This window comes from Haliotis rufescens, unplaced genomic scaffold (genome assembly GCF_023055435.1).
Source record: "Haliotis rufescens isolate VD_foot unplaced genomic scaffold, xgHalRufe1.0.p SCAF_44, whole genome shotgun sequence".
In the NCBI taxonomy this organism is placed as follows: domain Eukaryota; kingdom Metazoa; phylum Mollusca; class Gastropoda; order Lepetellida; family Haliotidae; genus Haliotis; species Haliotis rufescens.
This window is the reverse complement of record NW_025964157.1, coordinates 278486-300303: the sequence shown is the minus strand read 5'-3', so window position 1 is coordinate 300303 and position 21818 is coordinate 278486. Positions and strand designations below refer to the sequence as shown.

Sequence of the window (21818 nt, the reverse complement as noted above, 5' to 3'; positions counted from 1 at the left end):
TAAACTTAATATTATTCATAGTTATTAATGATATCAACTTACGGGCGACAAGACAAGGACGACAGTGTGTTGATATTAATCAATACAGGCTGTTGCCAATCAAATATATGGGTATTATTCCGCGATGCAATATTGACAACACAGACTCGCCCAAAGTACACTGACGTGACAGCCGTTAGCTAATCTCTCAACGACTGCCAGGCGGTTAACAGTCATATGAGCGTCGGGTTTCGGATCAGAGTGACTGTAGGGGTTCAATACTTATATTTGAAAGAGTAACTGACGCGTGTATTTGTTGTATTTACATGTTCGAGTTCAGCGCTTCTGTGCTTCACAGTTTCTGATGTTGGCAAGAGATAGGGAGACAAGATGGAGGTTTAAAATGTGAACGTCGGCTTGAACAGCATCCAGATATATCACGGAGGTTCAGAGTAATGTGTGTGTGTGTGTGTGTGTGGGGGGGGGGGGGGGGGGGGGGATTTACACCTTTATTATTGTGGTAAAGCTCATAAACACAGGGACACACAAACTTAGCATGATCATCGGGGGAGTCTTGGATTCTAGATCCTGGATCCTGTTAGAGCCAAGGGACACGACTCACAGCTAATTCAGACACGGTACAATACTTGGCCAACCGAGAGATAACGTCGTGCTCAAAAGTTGTTTCATCAGGGTTACAACAGTCAAGAAAAAACCCAAATGGCCCTAAAAGGCTTCCGTATCGATGCCCCAGTAAACTTTCAAAACGTTTTATGGTATACGTGTTGAGGGCATTTCCAAATTTGACGATACGCTACTTTTCGCGAACAGCTAGTACCATCACAACTTGATAGTGATTCAAACCCACATGCTTATGCATATGTCAGTCGGAATCAATAAATGTAAACAGCTTTCATCAGAGCTGTTTACAATTACGGATTTTTTTGTTACGGGTAATAGGGTATCTTCAATCCCTAACAGACATATACAGCGGTCCGAATAGGAAAAAATGGAATCATTTCTGTATTTAAAAAAATATTAAACGCATTACGGAATAAAGCTATCCTCGTTTGTCGAGGCCACATGTTTATTGCGTAGGCAGTTGCATGTGTAGTTCGTGTCATCATAATTAATACAACGTCTTGTTTTCAATTAATTGAGGTGATCACTTACTTTTTTGCCTGTGGACATATTTCTAACTACGTCGTGAAACACAATTACATCGTGCCGCCCCCGTGTGAAATGAGGTGAGGCGAGGTGAAATGGGGTTTGCATGCACGTGTGTGTGTGTGTGTGTGTGTGTGTGTGTGTGGCTGCTTGTCGATTTTATAGGGCCAGCTCTCTGAGATACAATGCCGCAGTTTAACAAGAATCCAGGCTAAGACACTGGTACTCTGACTCCGAGCCGACCAGTCCTTGTTTTAGCCCCTTTATGCCGAGCGCCAGGCAGGGTAACAATAAGTACCAACTTTTAATGCGGCCGGGGATCGAACCCCGGACCTTTCGCTCTCCGGGCAGACGCTCTACCACTAGACCACGGAGGCGGTTGCGGTGAGATGAGGTGAAATGGGGTTTAACGTCGCGTCCAAGATTATTGCACTTATATAGCGACGTGCATGTACGTGTGTGTGTTTGTGTGGCTGCTTGTACTAGTCCGGACTGATGCCGATTTATAGTGCTAGCTCACTGAGATACCATGCCGCAGTTTAACACGAATACCCCACTCAGACACTGACTCCGAGCCGACCAGTCCTTGTTTTAGCCCCTTCATGCCGAGCGCCAGACAGGGTCACAACAAGTACCATCTGTTTACGTCTTTTGGTATGACGCGGCCGGGGATCGAACCCCGGACCTTCCGCTCTCCGGGCGGACGCTCTACCACTAGACCACGGAGGCGGTCGATTCGGTTGCGGGAAATCAGGGTTAGAACTGTTGCCCGGTACGTCTAAATGGATCTGTGTTCAGGTTCGGTGACTTGACTGATTGTAAGTTATCCCCCCACCCCTACGGCGTGGCACGTTGTCCATGATATCAATCACTGGATTGTCTGATCTAGACTCAGTTATTTACAGACTGTCGGCATATAGCTGGAATATTGCTGAGGGCGTTTTTAAACAACAAACACTCAAATACGTGATAATATCATCTAATTGTTTCTAGTTACCTACTGAGCACTCAAAAGTATCAGCAGTCGACTAAAATCGACAACAGCACTAACCTACATCTTCTTGTAGCAGCTGGCGACATGCATGCTGTGCATGTGATGGTTGGAAGTCGGGTTGCCTGGTACACGACGACGCGTCAAGCAACACTGCACAGCTGTCGGTATTGATGTTATTGAAAAGGCGTGGTAATATTACTGTTACTCTGTTACAAATCAATTCTACGGAAGCCTATTAGGGCCATTTGTTTTTCTTGAAATTTCAAGATACTAAGTTGAAATTTCAAGATATATACTAAGTTAAAATTTCAAGACATATACAAATTTAAAATTTTCAAGGTAATGATCTTGAAATTTCAAGATAATAAGTTGAAATGTTAAGATAATAACTTGAAATTTTAACTTATTATTTTTTGAAATTTTAACTTATCTCGGAATTTCAACTCAATATCTTGAAATTTCAAGATGAGATCAAATTTGTAGATTTTAACTTGGAATGTCAACGTATGTTTCAACGTATGAATCTGCGTCAAGCAACAGTGCACAGCTGTCGGTATTGATGTTGTTGAAAAGGCGTGGTGTAATTACTGTTACACTGTTACTAAAACAATTCTACGGTAGCCTTTTATGGCCATTTGTTTTTCTTGAAATTTCAAGATATATATCAAGTTGAAATTTCAACTTAATGATCCTGAAATTTCAATAATAAGTTAAACTTCAAGATGTTATGTTATACCTCGAAATTTCAACTTATTATTTTGAAATTTTATCTTATTATCTTGAAATTTCAGGATAATAACTTGAAATTTCAACGTATGAATCTTGAATTTCCAACTTAGTATCTTGAAATTGCAACATAGAATTTTGTAATTTAAAGATAGTAAGTTGAAATTTCAAGAACACGGTAGTAAGACCGCCGCATCAGTGAAGTGGGGCAGGCTACAGAGATGTTGCTGCGCACAGTTGGAGGACTGTAGCAATGCTGCTGCAGCACTGTTGGACACTGCAGTAAAGCTGTAGCAACGTCGTAATGCAGCTGAAAGTATGTTACAGTGAGTGAGTGAGTGAGTGACTGGTGGTTTTACGCAGCTTTTAGCAAGATTCCAGCAATACCGCAGAGGAACGAACCAGAAATAGGCTTCACACATGGTACCTATGTGGGGAATCGAACCCGGGTCTTCAGTGTGTCGAGCGGACGCTTTAACCACTAGACTACAAAACCGCCCCGAAAGTGTGAAACAAAACTTATGAAACACTTTAGTGTAAATCAGTTGTATGCATCATGCACAATGCATCATAACTGTGTTGACATATTGTGGGGAGAATGATTGCAGCACTGTAGTATGTTTGTAAGATTTAGTTTGGTTTATTTGTTGTTTAACGCCGCACTCAGCAATATTCCAGCTATATGACGGCGGTCTATAGATAATCGAGTCTTGACCAGACAATCCAGTGATTGATAACATGAGCATCGATCCACGTAATTGGGATACGATGACATGCATCAACCAAGTCAGCGTGCCTGACCACCCGATCCCGTTAGTCGCTTCTTACTACAATAAGTCAGTGAGTTTCACGCCGCTTTTAGCAATATTCCAGCAATATCACGGCGGGGGACACCAGAAAAGGGTTTCACACAGTGTACCCATGTGGAGATTCGAACTCGGGTCTTCGGTGTGACGAGCGAACGCTTTAACCACTAGACTACCCACAGCCCCACTTCATAACAGGGTGTTGGAAGGTAAGGTACATGTAGATAATTCAAAAGCAAACAAAATATTAAAATATCAGGTTTATTTATTTTTTCTTCAAAATTATCAACAGTACACAACTATATAATTTACATCTTAACATTTTTACACAGTATGTACAAAATGAACCCTCACTGTTTACAGAATCGTGCAGTGCCCACGTTACGCTGTGAACATTCACCAACATAAACAACCTCCCATCCCAAACTCCTTTGTCCATTATTCATTTTTTGACCCCAAAATAATCTGTACCCATATCAAGCAGGGTAAAAAACGATAGGATCGGGTTTCCAACCAATGAAAACAAAGCACAAAAAAGTCTGGAAAAGGTCTTGTAACAATGGAATGATTTTTGCATCGCCATGGCAACCAGAATCACAGATACAGGAGACAGGTGTGAAGAATACATTGCAATAACGAAATAACAAACAGAGCTCCCTGGTACTCTCTCCAAACCGATTCCAGCACAATGGCATAACTAATAGATGGTGTTTCTGTGCACACCGTAGTGGCTTCTGTCCTATTAACACAAGGCTAAAGAAGATTTCCCGCAGCTCAAAGCAAAAGGCTGGGGAGATTCATCTCGATAAGGGAGACCAATGCTTAACGTTTTAACCTTTAGAAATGTCTGTGATAATTCGAACACCTGGTATTATCACTGCTTTTCAGTGATCCTGATCGTATTGTTTTTACCGTTATTTTGTCGTTTAAGCTCAATGGATTATCGTCGGATAATCGAGACGAGTTATTCTCTAGCGTGTTATGTCTTTGAACTTAACGCACAAGTTACCAGATCACTAGCTTGAATAGTTTAGAAGTTCTGAAAGAGCTATCACGCTGAACTATAACAATTTAGTCGGAGCATCTATTTCTTAAAATTAATGATGTCATTTGACCTGAGCTATCACAAACACAACAGCACCTTTCTGAACATCAAATGAATGGGCACGGCATCGGCTATAAACGATACTTTATACACAGAAACCCTTTCATTCTGGACTCTTTATGAACAAATGTCCGTATCATTAAAACAAATTATTCACGGGGCAATGCCCCTACTATACAAGGAGGTGATTCTAACAGTACTCGCGATCGCTTAGATGCAGGTGCCCGGGACCCGAGTAACGGTTTTCAATGTTTACTGTTATACCCTTTCGCTTTACCGTTACTAGACGATCAAAGCGACCCGTTAGCATCGCATTAGTCATACATTTACTTCTGTATTGTATTATTTCGTAACGAACTTATGCGAGATGATCGCTCTGAAATATTTAATATGGTAGGACTAGGCATGACGTACGATTTACTTGATTATGGTTATAAAAATCTATGTACAATGCACCAAGGGTTGACAAAAACATGTCAAAAAAACATAAACAGGAATTGATCAATAAATGGTGATTACAATAAATAGTCGTACCCTCACTGTAGAAATATCTGAGCAGATAAAATTATCTCTTAAAAATAAACAAAAGTTCTAGGACCGTTGAGCAATTGTGCAGACCTCATAAGAGACAAACAATAAAAAGATATATTGCTAAGACAAATATATTTATCTTCTTGTACGGCTTAGATGCCACACGAGTGTAAACTGTACGAACAAAATCAGAACAAAGTTGAAAACGAAAGAATATGACGAGTTTTGCTCAGTTTCAAATGACAATGGCCTATTTTTGAGTTTCGAAATGTCGATGCTTATGGATTTACTCCAGTTTTAGCAATATTCCACCAATTCCATAGCACATGAATACATGTGGAACCTCGCCTGAAACTACTCGCCCATTAGCCCACAAGCGACATGTTTTCTTTGGCCATTTTACATAACCGTTACATATTAAGCTTTGATTGAATTATCAAATTGTCCGCATGTGAAATGAAATAATAGAAAGATGATTATAAATACATATGTTCAGCCTTAAAAATAAATCCTTAATCAGACCTGGTATCAATCAATAGCACGATACTAAATTTTGGCTTAAAATTTCATACGCTGTAATAAATATTAAGCAAGTCGTTGAAAACATAAATCGCGTTCAAGGGACATAACTCGCGCGAGACTAAATAAGAGGCTGCACGTCGGCCACAAAGAATACGTAACAAAACATCGCTGAAGAAAGGAAAATTCAACTAGGAGACAACAGAAAAATGGGAAAATACTGTGCTACTCTGTGGTTTAAATTTCAATCAACAATTACAGTTTATGAATTGATCAGAAAATGTTACCATTTACAATAACGCACACCCCCAAAAAGCCAGTGTAGATAGCTCTACGGCGCGTTTTTTCGAATTGCTATACTCTTCATGCAAACTTCATGCATATTAGTTTGCATATCACATCAATATTGTCGACAAGACTCTTTCAACACAAATTACCTGATTAAGTAGTTTGAAGACGTAACTTTAACGAATTATATTTGTTTTATTTTTGAACAATTAACAGCACCAGTGAGTGAGTGAGTTGGGTTTAACGCCGCTTTTAACAGTATTCCAGTTATATCACGGCGTGTCAGCTTAATGTGGGAGGAAAGCCCAAAGTGATGCAGGTCTCAGACGTTTACCACTTCGGTGAAACCCACGAGCACGGGTATGGTGCCGACAAACCTAGAAACATAATTGGGACAATCCTAGGTTTCTGGCGGGCCCAAGGGACGCAACTCTGCACAGCGAATCGCGGCGCCTTCGACGACTGGGCAACCCGTGCACCCTAACAGCACTAGATTAAACCCTTTTGTCATGGTGGTACCGTTAGCATTGCAGGTGTGATGTGGCGCGTGGATACTAAAACTACACGCACGCGTATATGTTTGTGTTTAAAGTATTCCGTTAGCCCTCTGTAGCACTCATAATATAATCAATATACCTGTTATATCTGCCTGAACATAATGCACGTGTCAACAAGTTCGTAAATCAAAATGTTAAATTAAAATATCAATGGTCTCTCTGTGATCGTGTGATTTTTAGCATTCTCATTTTCAACAGACCTTAGTCCTCGCTACCGCTGAACAAAGATCTTTGTTTAGCGGTAGTAGCGAGAACTAAGATCTGATTTTAATGAGATTGGATTTTTAGGTACTTGGTTAACGGATTTTGTTTTAAATTGAAAAGAAAAATATAATAAAGTTGCGACAGATGCGTAAAAGCGATGTCTTAAAATGATGGTCTTACTTTGAAATTTGACTAGGTCCACCACGTGTCCCTTGGAACTCGAGTCCAAGAGTTACTTCCCCTTTCATACAAATCTGTGGCTATTTTAAGAATTATTATGACCAAGCACCAAACCTTCGCCTCTTGACACCGCACAAATGCAACTCTGTTTATGTGTTTGGTCCTGTATACGTCATCGAAATATGAGCATGACGTCACACATGTTTCGCTAAACGTCACTTCCTTATTAGTGTCACAAAAACATGGCGTCCATCGACCTTGATTTTCCGTGTATCCTTCTCATGGCAGTGTTCCTGTTCATCTGTCGAGGGGAGCGGACTGGAGGCTCTACCCTCGGGTCTTGGTTCTCCTTGAAGGAATTCTGGCGACTCGTCTCCCGCTCGCTGTATTTTTCCTTAGCTTCGCGGATTTGAGAAAGCCACGTGGACTGCAAATAAATCACAACAGACATCATAAGGCTCTTGCAAAAAAACATTTAAAGTAATTAGAAAAAATCACCCATTCTATTCTGCCAACTAAAATTTTAAGATATATACTGCCGGAAAAAGAAAGTATACACTTGAAAATTAGATTTGGTCAAAACATTACAAACGTTATCAAACGTATAGGCTGAAAACTCAACGAAACACTGAAGGTAAAAAAACCTAAACATTTATTGAAACCCGAATCAAATACATCACCATCGAATAACCATTTCTTGTTTGTTTCATTTTAAAAACATGTTTTATATCCACTAAGTAACGATTTCTTTTATTACTCAGAGAGAATGGGAACCGCGTCTGTAGTCGAGTGGATAGAGCGTCTGCCCGGTGAGTGGAAGGTCGGTGGATCGATACTAAAAGACGTGTAAGATGGTACTTGTTGTTACCCTGCCCGGTGCTCGGCATTAAGGGGCTAAAACAAGGACTGGTCGGCTCGGAGTCAGTATACTGTGTCTGAGTGGATATTCATGTTAAACTGCGGCATGGTATCACAGGGGGCTAGCACTATAAAAACCGACATTAGTCCGGACTAGTACAAGCAGACACACACACGTGCACATCGCTATATAAATGCAATAATCTTGGACGCGACGTTAAACCCCATTTCACCTCGCCTAACAAAATGACCGAGTTTCACACACAACGCTACTTATATCTAATTGGGCATAGTCCTCATTTTTTGCACATGAAGGAGCCATTGTCCCAGTTACCGGTCTCTTCAGGCATGTGGGGAAGTCTTTTAACTAGACATATAACCTTTCTTCATCATGTGAAATCTTCGAATAACCCTCATCAATACTCTATGAGCAAAAATAGTGTATCTCGTCAATGTTTTGGGGATTGCTAGGCAGGGAAATACTTTTTGATCAGAAAAAAATATGCTTCTGGCACGTGTTTTAAACATTAACAGCAAATGTCAAATCATAATTACATTAGGCACAAACAAAGAAAAGTCTGAGGTAGATTTTTTACCAGTAAGTATGAGATAAGTACAATTACGTCGACGAAATGGTCATGCAGCACACGCAGCAAAGAGGTTAACACTCATGTAGTATGGCAACTTTCGTGGTTCTTTTCAAACTGCACCGACGATGTTGAAGGCTGATAACGACACCTCGCACCCGTGTCAGGAGGAGGACCCTTCTCACAGCACCGGAATTTTTATATCCCCCTCTTTTATGGGTAATGTTTCTACCACGATGTCGCTACGGGAGTGTAAAGCGCCAGTGAAACATACACCGGAACGAAAGTTCCTTTCATAGCTCCGCCGAGGCGCTATTAACTACTTTAATTTCACTATACTGATCATACATGTGTTACCTAACGATTCATGAACCCTTCGTGAATAGTTTTTCCTTCGACAGTGAGAATGTGTTTGCATCAAGAAACTTTGATTGAAATTACACACGTCCAAACAGCTCCCATGAAAAATGGTATTTTTAGTTGATTTATCTGAACTGCTGTTGCTGGTTGTGAAAGCAATACTGTCCTAGATTTCAGAGAAATAGATATTCTTTTTTAGCTTTCTGGTTGTAAACAGTAGGTATGTAGATACTTGTACCGTTATTATGAAATTGCTTGCACGTGTTAAGATGGCACCTTGGCGTCAAATGATGTGTATTGTGGTAAGATCGTGTCAGCCCTTTCTTTTGTTTGTCGATAAATCACATTCGTGACCAACTCGTATTGTTCCGGGAAGGCCGAATAGCGACTCATCCCCTCTCGCCGCCATATTAGCGACTGGGTTCCGTCTAAGCGCAAACGGGCATAGCTAAAAGAATGGTCTACTCGTTGCGTAATGTATCGAGTATATTCCAGATGCTATTTGAATCACATCGGAACTTACAGTACTTTACAGTATGATTGAACATATTGAACTGTACCTTGGGTACATATTAAGTGCAAGACATATATAAAATAACAAATTATCCCTTAGGGATTCTTTGGCCGAAGTACTTGAAGTCATACGCGAATGCTGATTGGTTTGTCGTATTTTCGCACATAACATTCATCCATTGGGAGGACGAGTCTTCTCGGAGGTGACGGAAAGGGGCGAGTGGTGACGAATGGATAAATCGGTGTGATTTCTGACACCAGCGGTTACCTACCTTAGATGCCTCACAAGAGGCTTGTAGTGTGTAGACGCCGATGATTTGTTGAAAGCGGCTGAACTGAACCAGTACGAAAATATTCTTTAAGCCGCAGGCTGAAAACACAAATGTTGATGGTACAAGTTGTGTGAATGAGTTGGATTTAACGCCGAGTAAAAAGCGCTCATCTCACGAACGGCTTTGGTAAGGGACCGGTCATTTATTACAGGGGTGCCTTGGGTGACTCAGAGGGTTTTTGCACCAATGTACTGAAAATAATGACGTTTCAATAATGCTTGTCATATTTATTTCAAGCCACTCCCAATTTTCTTTCTCGAAAAGATATAATGCAAAAGCACTTTATGTTTCATTATTAAATGTCAATTTCTTCTTGACCCTACCGAAATATGTGTATTAATATTTTATATACCTCCCCCAGAGCCCGTCATATTTTAACGTGACTCTTCTCTGATTCCCTTTGACCTCTATAATAAATTACTGATCCCTAACATTAAAAAATGACCGGCCCCTAACATATAATCCCTGACCGGTCCCTAACATATAAAAAATGACCGGTCCCCAACATATAAAAAATGACCGGTCCCTAACATATAATAAATGACCGGTCCCTAACATATAAAAAATGACCGGTCCCTAACATATAATAAATGACGGTCCCCTAACATATAAAGAAGACCGGTCCCTAACATATAAAAAATGACCGGTCCCTAACATATAAAAAATGACCGGTCCCTAACATATAAAAAATGACCGGTCCCTAACATATAATAAATGACTAACAAGGAAGTACAATGTTTACTTCATTCAGATGTTTGTTTAGCGAACTACCTTCTACAAAAGGAGTTGAACATATCCGGGGCCCACTAGCACAAAGTGATCTTGGCGCTAAGATGATCTTAACTCCCATACTTTAACACAGGCTTACAGTAGTCTTAGCGCTAAGATCGTTTTGTGTAAGTGGGCCCAGAAAGGTAACTTAATTGATTGACATTTGAAACATGGTACAGTTTCTTAAGATTCATCAGAATTTACAGTAGTAGAAATTAGTAGAAGTAGTGGTAGTAGTAGTAGTAGTAGTAGTAGTAGAAGTAATAGTAGTAGTAGTAGTAGTAGTAGTAGTAGTAGCAGTAGTAGTATATTTTGTTTGCTTGTTGTTTAACGCCGCATTCAGCAATATTCCATCTATATGACGGCGGTCTGTAAATAATCAAGTCTGGACCAGACAGTACAGTGATTGACATCATGCGCATCGACCCACACAATTGGGATATGATGACATGCATCAACCAAGTCAGCGAGCCTGACCACCCAATCCCGTTAGTTGCCTCTTACGACAAGCAAAGTCGCCTGTTACAGCAAGCATGGGTTGCTGAAGACCTATTCTACCCCGGAAATTCACGGGTCAGTATAGAAGTAGTAGTGGTAGTAGTAGTAGTCGTGGTAGTATTAGTAGTAGTAGTAATGTTGTAACATTCATAATTACAGTAGTAGTAGTAGTAGAAGTAGTAGTAGTAGTAGCAATAGCAGTGGTAGTAGTAGTCGTGGTAGTAGTAGTCATGGTTGTAGTAGTAATAGTAGTAGTAGATGTAGTGGTAGTAGTAGTAGTAATGTTGTAACATTTATAATTACAGTAGTAGTAGTAGTAGTACTAGTAGCAATAGCAGTGGTAGTATTAGTCGTGGTAGTAGTAGTAGTAGTAGTAGTAGTAGTAGTAGTAGTAGATGTAGTGGTGGTGGTAGTAGTTTTAGTAGTCGTCGTTGTAGTGTCGTAATATTCATATGTACAGTAGAAGTAGTAGTGGAAGTATTAGTATTCAGAACACGAAACCCACCAGCAGCATCAACGGAAGTGACGTCATGAATGTTGAATCTGTCTAAGGCGATTGGTTGTCTGTACACGGTGTATGTGCATCTGTCTGCCTGACTGCTAGATGGCGACTTGGTGCTCACCTCGTTCACAGACTGTTTCTGAAATGTAAGAAAATGGCCTATCATTGAACAACAGGATACACAGCAGCACTTGTAGTTATATTTCACATATTAGGTATCACGCAAGCATACACAGCCTTCTAAGATACGTAGAGTATATCCAAGAGTTATGAAGAGAATATTAGAAGTTTTAAGATATTTCAGAATATCTTAAAACTTCTAAAGTTCTGTTCATTCCCATTGACTTAGGTCAAGCCACCCTGATTGTATCACATTGCCTGATAAAATGACTTACATTATCTTCAATCTGTACTGACATTTCATTTAACTTCCTGTACACAAGAAATATTTGCCTCCTTCATCTACTGACGCGACCTACTTTATCTGAACCAAGGTTGTTCGTTTACTGAGTGGCAGAGATTCAAACATCCCTGGTCACCATGACATATTGTATTTCTATAACTCAGTCAACTTTTGCTGTGACATCTCCAACGGATTTTATTCCAAATACTATTTGTAGTTCGATCAACTTAAATGTTACGGTAAAAATTTAAATATTTCCTTTTCATCTGTTTATTTATTTTCACTTAAACGTCAACAACTGACGTTAGAAATCGTTAAATATGTCATCTGAGAGTGAAGCATATATCTTTTCAACTGACACAAAAACGATTAGCACTGTATGTACTTGAGTTACAAATGGTAATGTTTGAAGATTGTGTTACAACGCTTATGGAACTTTATACAACTGTCATTTTATTGCCGATGTGACCTAGAAACTCACTTACTCACTACACAACTTTAAAAGTACATTTATATAGTGCGTTCATATAGAACAGACTTAAGATGCTAGGAGCGGTGTAAGCCATACTCAACTCTCGGCTCCTTTGTGAGGATACAACACTATCGGCCGGTTAAACTCGCGAATCATGTTTGTTTGTTGTTTAACGCCGCACTCAGCGATATTCCACCTATATGACGGTGGTCTATAAATAATCAAGTCCAGTGATTGACATCATGAGCATCGATCCACGTAATTAGGATACGATGACATGCATCAACCAGGTCAGCGAGCCTGACCACCCGATCCCGTTAGTCGCCTCTTTACGACAAGCATAGTCGCCTTTTACGTCAAGCATGGGTTGCTGAAGACCTATTCTACCCCGGATCTTCACGGTCTCACCAATCATGAGGTGAGTTGAAATGGGGTTTAACGTCGCGTCCAAGATTATTGCACTTATATAGCGACGTGCATGTACGTGTGTGTGTTTGTGTGGCTGCTTGTACTAGTCCGGACTGATGCCGATTTAAAGAGCTAGCTCACTGAGATACCATGCCGCAGTTTAACATGAATACCCCATACAGGGTAACAACAAGTACCATCTTTTAACGTCTTTTGGTATGCCGCCGCCGGGGATCGAACCCCGGACCTTCCGCTCTCCAGGCGAACGCTCTACCACTAGACCACGGAGGCGGCCTCACGAATCGTGAACTACGAGTACGTGCAGCCAAATATCATACAAACAAACAACAGTGTACCGTTTGCATATTCACTAACGCCGCACTCAGCAATACTCCAGCTTTATGACGACATTCTGTACGCATGCACGCCTAGATCGGACAAATCAGTGATTGATATAATGAGCAACGCCCCACGCCGTCGGGATCAAGTCGCAGAGCCTGACCACCCGATCAACAAGTCGCCCCTTCTGACAAAAATAAACTGGTTGGAGTATAATCTAACGTGGAAGCTCCAATGGGATGACTGTTTACCTGTCATTGTCCACACCAAGTCAAATGTCTCTACACAACTTAATAACGGAAAGGGTTAAGGAAGGGTCAGAATATTATGCTTGTATGATATATGTGACTCCAAAGTGACTCCGGGGCGGTCGGGTAGCCTAGTTGTTAAAGCGTTCGCTCGGCACGCCGAAGACCAGGGTTCGATTCCCGACATGGGTACAATGTGTGAAGCCCATTTCTGGTGTCCTCCGTCGTGATATTGCTGGAATATTGCTAAAAGCGGCGTAAAACCATACTCACTCACTCATACAAAGCAAACACTAGAAATATGGATCTGTGGAATTCCTACTAAAGCACACAAGACTGACAAAACTACTTTCAGATTAGCTTTGGATGAGGCGATCACAAGGCGTGCACCATCACTCAAATCACCCCCGCAGGTGTACTGTACAGCTTATGACCCGATTGTGTCAGGTGTGTTTATTAACGAGCCTTCAAGCAGGCTAATGTTATGATAGTTTTCTATTTTTAAAAATCCCACACAGCACCCAATAAACAAATAAACCCATGACTCAATGCCATCACATTCTTTTGTGTATTCATCAGTCGTAACCTGAGGCCATTGACCGTATATATGTTAAACATAATATTGCATTTTGCTGCCGATATGTCCATTAAATGATTATTCTTTGTACTGATGATAATTGACATGACCGCTTATCAAATGAGGGGGGGGGGGGGGGGGGGGGGGGGGGGCAGGCTTCTGCTCATCCACCTCCACGGGATTGGAGGCCGATTGGATTGTCTCCCATGGAGCCTTCTGCCCATGACACTAATAATTGAAGACTTATAGAACACCCCTGTCTCATTCCGGGCGTATTTCACAGCAACACGAAGTAAGCCAGTCGGTACTAATCGAATATTTGCAAGCGATATGTATTTGAAAATTTCTTTGACAGTAATGCGAGAGTTATATCCGCGTGTGTCAGTGCAAATGAGCTATTAGACCTTCGGATTACGAGCTGTTGCGTTTGGTGGTCTGGGCGAATATCCCACACTGACATATGCCAGTTAAGCACATGTTTGTTGCAGGCTAACGCACTTCAAGAATCACAAGTCAAGACGTTATGTTAACTCTGATTTAAAAGGTGATATTTTGAATTAATTGAAAAATTGAAAACCACGAATAAGGTATTAGGCAATGGTTGGGCTATTCTCGCTTCTTTCATTTGTTTAGATACTTCTCTTGTGAATGAATTAATACTTTCTGTTTCATTTACACAATTTATGTGTGCATTAGTCGTACTGCAAAACGCATATGTACCTTTCTTGGGCTTTTTTTCATCTTGGTTATCAGCAAAATGTCATCAAAAACAAATATATGCACCTCTACAGACTTGGTCGTTTCTGAAACAAAAAGGGTGTTGAGTGAGAGTACATTGGCATCATCTGACAAACAATGCCATTGCTGAGACTTTAAGACCATTCCACAAAGCGTATGAAACAATGGGTAGAATACTTGTAGTCACGCACCACTCTAAAAAGCAGACATCATAATGTTATACATGATAGGAAACTATTTTAGATAATTAACTTTTACTATACACTATACTTTACACTTATTTTTAATGCGGGGCGGTCGGGTAGCCTAGTAGTTAAAGCGTTCGAAGACCCGGGTTCGATTCCCGACATGGGTACAATGTGTGAAGCCTATAACTGGTGTTCCCCGCCGTGATATTGCTGGAATATTGCTAAAGGCGGCGTAAAACCATACTCACTCACTCACTCACTCATAAGAGGAGCAAGGGTGGCCAAGACGTTCAAGGCAGGGCGAGGCATGAAGAATCCTATGACTGAGTCACTCGTGCCCCCTGTATGAACGAATGTCGATTCGTATAGATATTATTACGATGGGTTGCGTACCAATCAGCGCCAGCTGGCCTTCATACATGAGCTGTCTCTTCGTGCAAGCGAGAAGCTTCTCACACGGCTGCTTGCCCAACGTAGCCTTTAAGCACTGAAACAAACAAACCATCAAATGTTAAATAAATGTGTAAACTTATTATTTGTTAGTGGTATGCACATTCCTTGACTTTTTCATAAACCCCCTTTGTATATTTTGACACAAGCTCCTCACAGCGATAGTCCGTTCACGGAGCCCTCTATACTATCACTGCCACCAGTCAATGCTCCCTACTGTGCATGGCATCAACCATGCATGGAGTTGAACTCGCAACCGACTGACAGTCATGTTTACAAACAAGTGATGATTGCCGCGACGCCGAATACTCTTACCCCTGCTAAATTATGTTCTTTGTTGTCAGTTAACTTTGAATTATTATATTTCATTGCAACTATCATGTAATTGGTATGGTAAGAATTAAGGGGAAGTTGATTTTCCGTTAGTCTGCAATATCGAACCAATCTGGTATTATGGTATTACGCCGCTTTTAGCAATATTCCAGCAATATCACGGCGGGGGACCCCAGAAAGGGGCTTCACACATTGTACCCATGTCGGGAATCGAACGCTTTAACCACTAGGCTACCCGACCGCCGCCGTTACTGACAGTGTAACCAAGGTGTCACGCGCTGGGAAGGAGCTTGGTATATATATATATGTCAGTGCATCAGGTTGTGTTTTTGCGAGTATTCATATGCAGGCACCCCTCCACATATAGACACACGGAGACACAGACACATTGGGATACGATGACATGCATCAACCAAGTCAACGATCCTGACCACCCGATCCCGTTAGTCACCTCTTACAACAAGCATAGTCGCCTTTTACGGCAAGCGTGGGTTGCTGAAGACCTTTACAGCGGAAACGGGGGCGACATGTGAGGTGCCATTAACTTTCAGTGTTCAAACGCATGGGCGGATACAGAGGGGGGTGCGGGGGTGCGCACCGCCCCCCCCCCCTTTTATTTCGAAAAAAATCTTTATTTCTGTATCAATTACCACCAAAGACAATAAATAGATCTTAAAAAAAGCTGTATCCGCCCATTAAACGTTATAATTATAAAAGTTAAAAAAATGTCCTAAATAACACAGCATAGGTTTTAACAGTTAGCGAACTATTAAGTCTTAAGAAAGAAACTAGAGACACAAACAAAAACAATAACCCGCTACTGTAAACACGGTACTTAATCTACAAGTAGCTCAACAAAAATCTGATAGTTTGAAGGTTAATATATCCAAAAGGTCATGTTTTCAACAGCAGATATAGGGGGCGTCGTCTTTGTTAACATAAACAATAAATAACAAATAACCATTTTATTTGACTGGCACCGGAAAACGGTCCTAGGTATATTATCACAATAATGTTTTTTTAAACACTACAGGCAATAAACTTTCAGCATTGCGTGTGCATCATTATGCATCCTCCATATGTGTGAATCCCATGGGATGATGGAGATGAACGCGGAAGATGCAGGAACAGTCGCGTGTCATAAACAAACTGGCTTCAGGCGGTGTTGTATGCAAGCAGTGTATGCAAACGCTGATGTGTTTGTACTGCACATCTGTATTTTCCTTCCTGATCTATTGATCGAGGACGCATGAAAGAAACTTTATGGCAGACAATGGTACATCACGTTGAATGTCTTACAGTTAACACACCTTTTGTGTGGCACAAGAAACATGCTGTGACTGAGTGAGTTGGGTTTAACGCCGCTTTGAACAGTATTCCAGTCATATCATGGCGTGTCAGCTTAATGTGGGAGGAAAGCCCGAAGTGATGCAGGTCTTGAACGTTTACCCCTTTGGTGAAACCTACGAGCACGGGTATGGTGCTGGCAACCTTGTAACATAATCGGGGAGAGCTGGGATTCGAACCCACGAGCATAGGATTCTGGAAAACCAAAGGGACGCAACTCTGCACAACGAATTGCGGCGCCTTAGGCGACATGCCCCAACGTTGTTTGTGTATTGGGTACATGCTCCATACATAAATATGTCTCGGTACACAATTTACAGGACGTGGCTTTCTGAACTTAGACTGTAATTAGACTATAATAAAACTATAATAAAAACATTAGACTATAATAAAAACAATAGCTGCGCATGCATTCATGATATTACATTAATGCCGTTCTGTGATACAATAGAGCATGTCTGGTTTTAAGACCTTGTTCGATATGCGCTGAATGCGTTTATTTTATTCATTAGACTGTTTCTCTATACGATAGTCTTATTTGAAGTTATCATTTTAAGAGGAAAATATTTATTCGGTAGCATGAAAAGCTAGTCTAAATATTTTACATTTCTGAAGCTACGGGTCTTTAAAATGCGTAGGTTTTCAGTGCAGTTTTCCCAATAAGGCGGACATGCCATTCTTGGTGTGGTCAGCTGTCTTGAGGCAATCCCTGAATTACCATAATTGTAGCAATCGCCCATAATGGCAAACTGATGATGATTTTGTGAATAGCAACCAATCCTCCGGTATATTTGTGACCAAATTACCTCTTTTTGTCCCTTCCATGACGCCTTGAGGAATTGAACCGCGAGCGTCACGTTCGTTAACAGAATTACAAGATTCTCTGCGGACAGGGTCAATATCTCACCAGGTCTAACCGTGCGTGGACAATGGCCAGACATACTCATGTCACTTACTGGACATACCCCCTAGCGTCTGTAGCCATGAACCTGACCACTTCCCCAGGGAAGTGTGTTCCGATCATAGAAACGCAAGGGACTACATGACCAGGCGGAAGAAGTTCCCTCACACGGTACTTTGCCCCGAGGCCTAGATTAATACACGTGGACGAAGACTGCTAGTTTGTTGTGCCCAAGTATTATTTATGCCCTATTTTCGGCAATATCATTATCGTATTCCGGGGGATAATATGGTCTTGGACATCTCGTTCGTTCTCAAATAGAATATTTATGAAGTTAGGTGAGATTTTATAGGTGACAGAATTACCCCTAATGCACATGAATATGTGACACGATATCATATTTGGATGAAAAATATATTTCTGTAAAGGTCGTTTCCTTATAAATAACAAATGTCGGAAAAGTTGACATATATTCCAATAACATTCCACAACTGCGTGGTAGACCTTGAGATCAAACTGCAAAACACATGAATCTCGCTGTTGTCCTCCAAGATGAGGTCATTTTGTAATAAAATCTTGTATCTAATCTACCCATATTGCAATTCTCCCAATCGGGTTAACAAAGAACACTCATATGCGTAGGCTTGATTGTGGTTGCTATGACAATCTAATTAGGGTTGAAACCTCAATATACAACACTTGTATTAGCCCTGTGTCGGAGTTTTAGTGCAAACGAGGAATAATGCTACAATACTTGGCAATGTATAAACACACACACAAAAAAGAATCGCGTGAGTGGGGGAGTGACAGAAACAATATCCTAAAAAATAACAAAAATATCTCACACACTTCCCCTCCCCCCTCCCCACCACACCTACCGTAAGAATATCCAACGGCAGGTCCTTACTCAATTGTTGTGAAGTATACCAGTATAGAGGTGAGTGAGTGAGTATGGTTTTACGCCGCTTTTAGCAATATTCCAGCAATATCACGGCGGGGGACACCAGAAATGGTCTTCACAAATTGTACCCATGTCGGGAATCGAACCCGGGTCTTCGGCGTGACGAGCGAACGCTCTAACCACTGGGCTACCCGACTGACCCTCTAGAGGTAAGACGAAATGGAGTCAGAGTTTGCACTTATACAGCGTGTGTGTGTGTGTGTGTGCGTGTGTGTGTGTGTGTGTGTGTGTGTGTGTGTTCGTGCGTGTGTGCGTCCGCGCGCGCTTGTAATCGTCCGAACTAATGCCGCCTTTAGAGTGCCAGAACACAAAGATACCATGCCGCAATTTAACATGAATACCCCACTCAAACACAGTATACTGACTCCGAGCCGACCAGTTTTAGCCCCTTCATGTCGAGCGCCACCTTTAACGGCTTTTGGAATGACGCAGTATGGGAACGAACCCCGGACCTCCCGCTCTCCGGCCGGACGCTCTACCACTACCAGATATTTATTTCAATAAAACTAAGCGCCGACATTTATGTATAGAAAAAAACATCTTGGTCAGTGTATTTTGTGTGGCTGACAATTTCATCTTTTTTTCAACAGTCAGAAGCCCAATTATATTTTTTAAAGCATTTTCTGGGACACTTAATGTGTTTGATAAAATCCCAGGACCCCGCCCCCATCCACCCCCTCTAGAATATCAAATGATCGTTCCCTAACGCCAACGCCAGGGGCCAGAGCCAACGCCAACGTCAACACCAGGTCTCACACGTATGGGCTGTGTTCGTACTCAATCATTAATCTCTCAGCTTCTGGTCAACAATATCCATCTGTTCCCCATAGCGTGGAAACATATACAACACACATGAACGACGAGCACCTGTTGGTGGACTGACCTCTGGTATGTAGACCCTGGGGTCAAGGTCGGTGACAGCTGGCCACACCACCAGCTGCTGAATCTCCTGCACGCGCTCATAGTTCCTCACCCACTTCATCTTGTCCTCCAGCTGCTCTGTAACACACAAACATCCAGTCAGCTGCCATGTCACATCCCCTACTGGTCTTGGGAACATTGGCTCCGACTGATATCTAGACTTGCACAAGTCACTAAGGCAATAATTATAAGTTTAAATAAGAAGTTCTAGATTATGTAAATAACAAGTTGTCCCTATAAGAGAATGGAGTCCTGTCCACATATCTAGACTTGCCTCTAGACTATTAACTGAGTAAATGATATAATTTTGTCAGCTGAGTAAACGTTAGGAATGTTGAAAGAGACATTTTTTGGTCATGACTGTTTTGCCTTTGGAGGATGGAGCCAAACATTTTGTTTTCACAATATTTAATTTTCTTAAACCTGAGGCAAAATTATTTATTTAAAAAAAATATATATATCAGCACCCCTCCCCCGAAACACACACACCCACACACCCACCCACACTCACCCTAGATCATCAAACGATCGGTTATCCCCTATTTTTCAATGTCATTATTCTCATATTTGTTTGCTTTCACGTAACGTGTTCGTGACATCACCCAGACAGCGAAGTTGAAATCAGAGGATCTCTGTTGTAGATAGGTTTTTGTAACGTGTGTTGATTTACGACGCTCGCTTACCATCAGTTATAATGTAAAACAAGCATTACCCCCGCCGCATTGTCACATACTTTTTCTAAGGGGGATATATTTTAACTTAAACTGTTTTGAACGATACTCCTGCTGGTGAATTTACGTCATGAAGTCGCGGTACAGTCACTCTCCTTTATCAATGCGGTAATGACGCCAATTTGCAAATCACGAGAGGATTGTGAATGCTTTGTTATCCGCTTTTGTTTTTTGTTTTTTTCCACGACAAACTTATATACACATTTGACTACCAAACAAATATTCATCCACGCAATCGCCTCATGAGAAACCAGACAGGAACTTGATTGGCAATATCTGCATAAGGTCAGGTTATAGTTACAGTTAAGCCCCTTTAATCCGGACGGAATAGATCCCAGTGACATCGTCCGGATTGGATTATCAGTCTCCGGATTATCACAGTTCTAATTTGCACATGTCCGAATGAACGAGTCATGAGTTAGTACCTTTTTATATGTACACGCTCTCAGCGTTAATCGTTCAGATTGTGGAGTGTCCAGACTGACAGTGTCTGGACTAACGGGGGCCAAGTGTAGTGATGAATTGCGCGCACATACATACACACACACACGCACACACACACACACACACACACACACACACACACACACGCACGCACACACACACACACACACGCACGCACGCACACACACACACACGAGGCTTTCCAACACACTCCCGACCCATATCTGTCTCACAAAACACAGCTTAACCGCGTTACTAAAAAAAAAGCTTCAGGGTTTCCTTTGTAAGTTTAGGTATCTGTTCACACTTCGCTAAATAGCATTGTCAAATAACTAATTTGGTTGTAGAGTTTTTTGGTGAAGTTGGTAGTAGCAGCTGAGTTGTCACTCGAACCATACCTGTCATAGTTTTTTTCTCAAGTAATATGGAATACCCTGTGCTGCGATTGTGACAAGCAATTATGCGAACATGAGTGGTTTCCGGTTTTGAAAGTAGTGCAAAAAGTAGAACTGTTATATCTTGTTGAAAACTTAGCATCGTCAATTCTGAATCAAAGCTGCATAGCTGCACATGCCTTCGACTGAACAAAACAAATGGTATATTGGGCGAAATCGATTTATCCTGAATACTGACGTTTCTATAACGAGTTGGAACTGTGCTCCATCTGATGGTGGTTCCAGATGACGGGGGATAGTTCACGTTGGCCATATGCTGAGTGAGTGAGTGAGTGAGTGAGTGAGTGAGTGAGTGAGTAAAAGGCCTATAATAGCTACATCACGATGTGTCACCTTGATGTGGGAGGCAAGTGAGTGAGTGAGTGAGTTGGTGTTAACACCGCTTTGTTACCCTTTGCACAATTACAAATAAATATAAATAAGCT

The 21818-nt window shown here is 41.4% G+C and overlaps 1 protein-coding gene and 1 non-coding gene across 9 annotated transcripts in view; both read right to left on the bottom strand.

The window, feature by feature from the left end:
* Window positions 1–3919: 3919 nt before the first annotated feature.
* The window catches only part of LOC124136023, a 211957-nt gene continuing 194058 nt past the window's right edge, over window positions 3920–21818 (bottom strand). For all 8 annotated transcript variants that reach the window (XM_046501762.2, XM_046501767.2, XM_046501761.2 and 5 more), the window contains 6 exons: window positions 19726–19841; window positions 15244–15337; window positions 14645–14727; window positions 11481–11616; window positions 9647–9744; window positions 3920–7483 (listed from right to left, as the gene is read on the bottom strand). In XM_046501762.2, coding sequence (XP_046357718.1) covers window positions 7289–7483; window positions 9647–9744; window positions 11481–11616; window positions 14645–14727; window positions 15244–15337; window positions 19726–19841 — 722 coding nt within the window. In that variant the 3' untranslated portion in view covers window positions 3920–7288. The remainder of the gene's footprint in view (window positions 7484–9646; window positions 9745–11480; window positions 11617–14644; window positions 14728–15243; window positions 15338–19725; window positions 19842–21818) is intronic.
* Trnas-gga lies at window positions 12980–13054 on the bottom strand. The gene has a single exon. It is a non-coding gene; the product is annotated as a tRNA-Ser (tRNA).